This window comes from Nesoenas mayeri (assembly GCF_963082525.1).
Source record: "Nesoenas mayeri genome assembly, chromosome: 9".
Taxonomy (NCBI): domain Eukaryota; kingdom Metazoa; phylum Chordata; class Aves; order Columbiformes; family Columbidae; genus Nesoenas; species Nesoenas mayeri.
In genome coordinates, this window is record NC_137557.1 from 6,010,504 (window position 1) to 6,018,627 (window position 8,124).

At 53.1% G+C, this 8,124-nt stretch overlaps 1 protein-coding gene across 1 annotated transcript; it reads right to left on the reverse strand.

Annotated features, from left to right (window-relative positions):
- Positions 1 to 357: 357 nt before the first annotated feature.
- Positions 358 to 1,732, reverse strand: SST (somatostatin; the record flags this gene model as incomplete). The annotated part of the gene is made up of 2 exons (XM_080349332.1): positions 358 to 570; positions 1,595 to 1,732. The coding sequence occupies 2 exons, from the start codon at positions 1,730 to 1,732 to the stop codon at positions 358 to 360; spliced, it is 351 nt and encodes a 116-aa protein (XP_080205458.1).
- Positions 1,733 to 8,124: the final 6,392 nt, after the last annotated feature.

Genomic DNA, 8,124 nt, shown 5'->3' on the forward strand with positions numbered 1-8,124 from the left:
GACAAGCAGCCTAAGAGGTGACTTAGGTTTTCTCATTGACCACCAAGTCTCCACATCACCGTTTGAAACATAAACTTTATTGCAACAAAGAATTAAAAATAGTACATCTGAAAGAGCTGCAGAGTGCATGTCATTAAAGGACTAGTCATAAATCACAACTCAAGCGAATCATGTACAATTGGAACAGAAAGTTTTATTAAAACAACTGGAAATCAAACTCAATTTTTCCTTGTTTAATTTCACCATAACCGTGGATTGTGTATTTACAGTCTTCGCCTTTTATGGTGAGGGTTCTGCTCAGGGCTGGGGCTAGGAAGAAGGCAGGGATGGATGGGGAGAAGAGGTGGGTTTCAAAAGCTAACAAGATGTGAAAGTTTTCCAGAAGAAGTTCTTGCAGCCCGCTTTGCGTTCCCGAGGTGCCAGAGCGGGGTTTGAGTTAGCCGAGCGCTCCAGCTCCAGTCTCACTTCATCCTGCTCAGCCCCTCGGGACAAGTCCTCAGACTCCAGGGCTTCATTTTCTGTCTGGCTTGGCTCTGAGAGCAGTTCTGCCAAAAAGTACTTGGCCAGCTCCTTGGGGGAGAAGAGAGAAAAAGATACAACAATTACTCCTTGGCTTTCCAGGGCTCACCACTCTGTCTGTCTAAGACACCTTTGTGTGCAGATTAGAGACATGCAGGACTCTGGAGGAGAAGAGGAACCCCAGTTTTCCAAGGAGCCCAGCTTGACAGCTGCTACACAGCAGTTGTGCCTATGGAATAAAGTGGAGCAGAAAAGGGCTGACATCTACCTGGTGTGGAGAAGTGACCGCTGCCCTGTCCACGGCAGGGAATGAACCCATTCAAGCGCCACATTACCTTCCCCTCCCCTCCCACTGCTCCAGTACACTGTGCCGGACTCAGTGAGGATGCTATGAGGCTGTGACTAAAGTGACATGGGAAAGGTCTTTGGGGGAAGCTCGCAGGGGAGGCTGGGTTCAGTCACCCTCTCACTAGGGGTTATTTTTCCTCCAGTCCTTCCAAGCCTTGGCTGGTCCCTTGCACAGATAAAGACAACCTCCTGCTACACAGGTGCAGCTGCCTTGGCTCTGCACCCTGGAGAACCCCTGAAGAGCTTCACCAGGGGCTCCGCCCCAGCAGCAGCTGCTCCTCATTCCCCATCAGCACCCAGCTGGGTGGGCTGGGCTGGGCTGGGCTGGGGGGTGTCTCCCCTTCCTACCCCCAGCTGCCCAGCATGTCACTGGCTCAGCTTCTGCAGGGAACTATGGCATCTCTCAGGGAACTACAGCATCTGTCATGGAACTGGGGTCTGCAGCAATCAACGGGAGGTCTGAAGTGGGTACAGAGCAAAGGTCTGGTGAGGAACTACACTGATGGCACTGGGGTGTCCAGTGGGGAACTGAAGGGCTCTGCAGCAGTGAAGCTTGGGGGCATGCAATGGAGGTGCCAAGGGCTCTGCTAGGGAAATGGAGGGTCTGCAACGAGGAATCAGAGGAGATCTCTGCAGGAGAAGTGGGGGTCTGCAGGAGAGAAGTGGGGGTCCGCAGCAGGGCCGTCGCGGTGCCCGAGCGGTGGCCGCCCCGTCGCGGGGCTCTCACCTGCTTCCCGGCGGCAGCAGCCAAGGACTTCTGCAGGAACTGCCGGAGCCGCGGGTCCGACGGGGCGGCCGAGACGGTGCCGAGGGCCAGGGCGATGGAGATCAGGGCCAGGGCGCACTGGAGGCGGCACGACAGCATCTCGCCGGCGGGTCGGACGCGGAGAGGCGGCGGCGGCGGGTCGGCGCTGGCGGCTCCGCTGCGGCTCGGCTCCGGCGTTGGGGATCTCCTCGCCTCCCGTCGCCTTTATAAACCCTTCTCCTGACGTCAAGGCGGGGGCGCCCCCCTCGCCCCACGCCGCCGGGGGTGGGTCCCTGCCCAGGACCGAGCGGGGGGGCCGCGACCGGGGATGCTCAGCTCGGGGCCGGCCAAGCGTCCTGAGTGCCCCCCGAGTAGTCCCCTCCGACCGCCCCCCGACCCCCGGCGCTTTTTCTGGCCAAATCACCACCCCCTCCGGAGACCGCGACCCTGCTCGTCTACTCCCTCCTCCCCAGCCACAAGCGCCCCCGGCACGGCAGTGGGGAGTCCCGGCTGTGTACCGGCCAGCCCGTGGGTCTGACCCCCATGCCGGAGGCCTAAGCCCCCCCACAACACCGGTGCTGAAGCCCCTCGCCCTAGCACAGCTTCCTGCCCCATCGGTTAAGAACCAGCTGCAGAGTCTGGGGAGCTGGAAAGGGTGTCCCTAAGGCCAGATTCACCCCCGGTGCCAGCAGGGAGTGGGGAATGCTGAGCTGTGCCCAGGGATGCTTTCTGCCTTCAATGGCCCCTGTGGAGCTCTCAGGCACTGGCCCTTGCCCGGACCTTTCCCCACCATGTCCCTGAGCAGCCCCCTCCACCCCATCCGGGCAGCTCCACTGGCAGCCGGTGGCTGTTTGGACCACACTGAGCAAGCCCCTGTCACCGCAGAGGACGGGGATCTTCAGGTATGTGTCAGCTGGCCAGAACAGCGGAGAATGCACGAGAAAGGGGCTCTGCTACCTCACAGAAAAGGGTTATCAGGAGCTTTCTTCCCACTCAGTTTCCACCTGTGGAAAGTCACGGGCTTGCAGGAACAAGGAGGATCCAAGTGTTGCACAAAGGTCTCCAGAAAACTCCATTTCATGTTGAATTAATGTGCCTACACCTCCTTCAACCCTGGGGCTGCTGGCTGGATTTGCTGAGGCTGACCTGGAAGTGTGGTCCATGAACCAAGGTGTTTCTGCTCTGCTTTACAGCCCAGCAAGAGGAATCTGTGCTGGTCACTAGTTCCAGACCAGGAAGACCTCTGGGTTGAACTGGGACTGCCCTACCTGCATGGAACATCCCTTCCTTTGTGCAGACATCTGCAGCCGCACATAGCCTTCATCCTCTGCATTCTTCCCAAATAATGGCACAAAATGAATGACATCCATAAGAGAAGAAGCCTTCATTTGTAGTCCAGGAGACCCTGTGGGTTGAGTTGACTCGTGCTGCTTTTACAGCCAGCCTTTCCCTACTGCCTGACCTGAATGAGGCCAAGCCCTGCACTCCCGGACCCTGTCTGTCTTCTAGCACTGGTGTTGCTCTGTGCAAACTGGTAGAGAGGAGTGAGCCCTTACTCTAGTTAAAACACATTGCCTTGTTTTGGGCACAGGACACAGCCTCCTGCCAAGGTCAACAGGAGAAATTTGGACTCAAAAAGAGTAAAAACTCCCAGAGCTTCTTTCTCCAACACTGTGCTAGCAGCTGGACCAGCATCTCTCTCATCTGGTCAGAGGAGCAAGAGCCAGTCCTGGGCATGGCAAATGGCCAGGGTAGCAGACACCAGGGCATCAAAGCTATCCTGGCTCTCTTGCCTGCCTTCAAAAGAGACTCCCTAAGGATGGTTTCTCCCAGCGACAGTGATTTCCCCACTTCTCCCAGCTGTGCCAGTAGCAGCAAGCTGGGGTCTCCCAGTTTTCTTGCATTGGGAACAGGCTGCTTTTGTAGTCCCCAGATTCTCATCCTTGGCACAGCACCACCCAGCTGTGCCACGCTGCTGTGCCAGCCGTGACTAGCTTTGAAAATGTCCCCAACACCCCAACAGCTTGTCCCAGCTCCCACAGCCCAGGGCCCATGTCAGGGAGAAGCAGAGATGGAAATGGGATGGAGCACAGGGTTATTTCAGGCTCACCTGTGGCTATTGGAAGCTGTTACCTAATGTCCCCTGTCACTTCAGACAACAGGCAACTGTCCAACTTGACACCCTTTTGCCATTCAGCTTGTCACCCCAAAGGAAAGGGGACACTGGGAACCCCCATCACTCCTGGGTGGGGAGGAATGGTTACCAGCTCCTTGAGCTGCCACAGCTATGGATCTACACTGGTGTGCTGCAGGGATCAGCTCGGTGTCTGTGTCTCACAGAGTACAGCAATGGGCTGGAGTGTAGCCTTGGACCACTGCATGGGATGGAAAAACTGCTATGTTTCAGCACCATTAGGACCCATCTGTACACCAGCATGGATAGGGGAGCTGTAGTAGTTGACACAGTGCACAAACAACTTCCTTGGTGACTTCCCCATCTTTCTTGTTTCCTGCTAACTTTGTGTGGGGCCAGCAGGACTCACACACACTTTATGGGATTTTGCAAAGGTACAAGTGCTCAGTCTGAGATGGGTGGGTTCTGGGCAGGCCAGCAGGGCTGGTTTTAAGAAGGTGGTATGGTCATGCTGGCATAAATAGGGGAAGATAGCAGACTGGAGTCCTTAAGGGATTTTGAGAGGCCATTCATGATGTCCTGCACAAACCCAGACTGCTCAGCACCTGACTCTTCTCCAGCCACCTGCAGCACCTCTGTGTGCATGAGTCCAGCCTTACTAAAGACTTTCAGCCCAGAGCTGTTCCTTGATAGCCCCTTTCTTCACCCACCCTTTGCTTTTTCATTTTAACATCTATCTACCTCATCAGTCCAATCTGGTAGTGCAGGGCAGGCTGGAGGAATTACACTGGTGTCCTCTAGCAACAGGAAAAATATTACTGCAGGTAAATGTATTGGATTTGTCCCACTGAATTTCAGAGACCTGAGGAAAACAAGGATGTTCATGCTTTCCGCTTTCTCGTCTTGCTGCCCATCAGGAGATGATTTGGCTCCTGAGCCAGAGCAGCCTCAGGAAAGCTCTGACATCCACCTTGACTGTTTTTTCTCTCTTGGGACTTGGCTGAGGTTGTGAGGCTGTTGGCGGCCGGACAGGAGACAGAGCTTCAGTGGAAATGTTCCTCTAGAAACATCTCAGCCTGTTCAAAGGAGAGAAGCTGAGTTCCCATCAGGTCTGAGCCTTGTTGATGGATAAAATGTTGAATGGACCAAAGTTCTTCATGATCTCAGGAAGTATTTGGGAGAATGATTCTGATATTCTTCATCTGAAAAGTTTTGACGTTTCATTTCAAGGAAAATCTAAAGGAATAATACCATTTAAACAAAGATGCAAACATGTGCTTTGTCAGAAAATTACCTTGTGCTGAGCTTAAGGCACCAGCAATGAGGGAGTGGAGAAAGGGAGTCCATCTGCTCTAATTATCTTCAGACTGTCTCCTACTGAGGACTCCGGGGAAGGGGTAAGGGCAGACCTCCAGATGTCCTTATAACTCTGGCACAGGCATGGAGTGATGAATAAGTTGAAGATTGATTTACCAGTTCCCCCACCCCCGGCTTCTCTATATGGTCAGTGTACTCTCAATTTTTTTACACTCATTCCCTAACCAGATAAATCCGACTCTATTCCTTTCTTTCTGCTGCAGTGCTGCAGGGCATGTGGCTTTGCAGATGATTGAATTGCATTGAATTCCTGTGACTGCTTACTTATCCCCACTTGCTCCACAGATCCAGAGCGGCCCAGCAATGCCCAGAACTGTATGCACAGGCTGCATACTCAGCATTGTACCAGCAAAGCGTGCCCTCTGCTGTCACTACGGCCACAATATCAGCTTTCATTACACCTCACCTCCTTGGCTAACCTACAAAGAGCTCTCCAGACTCTCGCAGCTCTGCTTTCATGAGCAGAACAGTTTTGCCGTTTATCACTACCTTGCCAGCAGGGAAAACTCCTTTTTCTTACATTCTAGTACTCAACCTGGTAGGGTTGAGCTGTGATCTGGGAGCTGGGGTCATGAAATTCCTCATCCTGGCTCTGGACATGCAGCCGAAACTGTGGAGCAGTGAGGAAGCTGCCACAGCCCTGCAGCTTGTGCAGTTTTCTAAAAACCTAATAGAGCAGGTTCCTGCTTGTGGAGGGGTGATGCTGCCCCAGGAGACACAGGTGAGTGGAGGGAGAGCAGTTGCTCATGCCTTAGTGATTATGAAAACGAAGAGCTCAATAAGGGAGGAAAACTCCTGCTGAATGGTACCATGTGTCCCTGGGATGTGCCATGTAGAGTGTGGTGGTGTTGGGACTGTACGTGAACTTGCAATAGCTCTGTGAGGTTTCTGGACAAAATACTGTTTCTGTAGTAAACTTGGGCACAAATCCAAAATATTTGGACTCTTCATTAATTACAGGCCTCTAGAATTTCTGCTCCAGGTAGCAAAGAGAGAGAGAAAGCAGGATGTGGAGGTTCAGAGAGGAGGGATCCTGCTATCTTATTTTTGCCATGTCTCCATCTAAGAACCCAAGCTGCGTTCAGGATTTCTCTTGCTGCTACCTGAGATTGATTCCCAGTCTCAGCCTCCTAGGATGCTGCCATGGCATCTGCGGGGCTGAGGGCAACCTCCTTGAAGTCAGACAAGGGAAAGATCAGCACAAACCTGTGCAGAAGCAAAGGTGAGCAGGATGAGATAAGAGCAGCACCAGGGTATTTACCTGTACTACTGCAGTGACTACTGGGAGCCACGGATGAGGCTGTGTTAGGGACTATACAAACAGATGCTGGCCCGTGCTGTGGGGATTTACTAGTGTAAGGCAAGAGATGACAGGTACAGATAGCTGAGCACATGAAATAACTCAGGGCTTTGCTTTCTCTCTGTATAACTCTCCTCTACAAACACCAGCTCCACAGCTCCTCAGGCCAAGCCAGGATGCTCCAGGTGGCCATGGGCACTTGGGTCCAACCCACAACCAGACAGCGCGCATCCCAGGGACATGGGATCCTGTGCACAGGTTCACAGCAGCTCTCCCGGCCCCCTTGGGCTGCAGCTGGTCATTCCCCACTGCAAATCCACACCTGTGGGGGACAAGCTGCAGGCAAGCACCTCCTTTCTGCATGCAAACCTCCTCCGCACCCGGGGCTGTAAGATTTTCCCCGACAGCAACAGATATCATCTGTCAGGCTTAAATTTGGGGTTTTTTTTCCGGACTTGTCTTTGTTCAGGGACTCATCGCTTAAACTTTGTCTTCGCCTGCCCTCTCGTGGGCAGCCGGCAGAATACAGCGGAGCGGGGCTGAGGCCGAGGGCTGGGCAAGGGAAAGCACCGGCGGTGTCGTTGAGTCCAACCACATGCCGATGAGTCTTCCACATTTTGGAAAGTCACAGCCTTGGTTCTTGCATTCAAGCCGTCCACGTTTTAGTGTCGTTTTCACTCAGCACAGGTTTTTCAGCACCAAAACCGGGCGGGCCCGAGGGGTAAAGACTAAATTGCTGAGTGCTGGGTCCCAGTGGTTCAGAGCATCACTGTGGGCAGCCCCGAGCCCTGCTCAGCCCCAGGACATTTAAATCCGCATTTATCTGCTGGGCCTTCCTGAAATCTGTGAGGAGAAGTAAAATGGGAAGCAGTTTGCAGTGTGGAGAGGTTGGTGGTTTTTTGTGGTGTTGTTTTGTGTTTTTTTTCAGCACAGAAGAAATCTGAAGAAAAGGAAAACTGGACCACATCTCCATCTCTTAGGCAAGTGTTCATGTGGGAGGAGGGGGAGATGGGTACCAAAGGAGCTGCTCAAACACGTTCTGGGAAGTTTCCTGGAAACCAGCCGGTTTATCAGTTTCGTATTGTCCTTTCTTGTGAGGCTCGGCAAGAGTCAGACCCTGTACTTGGACCTGGGTTTTCAAAGGGCAAATAACCCAGTGGTACTGACCCAGGCAGGCCTGACCACTTCAATGTTTGTGGGCTCTGCAGCCCATGTGGGGCAGCCCTGTGTGCCAGTGCTCCCTCACCTCTGCAAACAGTGTCTGTGCTGAACAAAGCTTGCTGGCATGGGCTGGCGGTGCCAGATGCCTGCAGACCTCTGCCCTGCTGATTGTAAGGGAACAATTGCTATCGGTCCAGCTGAGCTGCCTGGAAATCCGTGACATCATTGGTTTAAAAAAAAATAATAATAATAAAAAAAATCAATCTGTCAGGAGGAGGAAATGCAGCTATGATCCAGGAAAATACAGTAATTATTTTGCAACTGCAGCTGAACAAGTCAATGGGAAATAGAGGTCGTGACTACGCAGCCTGCTCATCTGGGTAAGCGGGGCTGTCAGCGCAACCCAGCCACTTCCAAAAGCCACTACTGCGGTAATCAGAGAGGTAGAAAGCTCAAAGGCAGCTCCGGACAGAGAGAGGAGAAACCTAAGTATGTGTGTCAAATGAGGACAGGATATGTGTCAAAACCTTGTCATGAGGA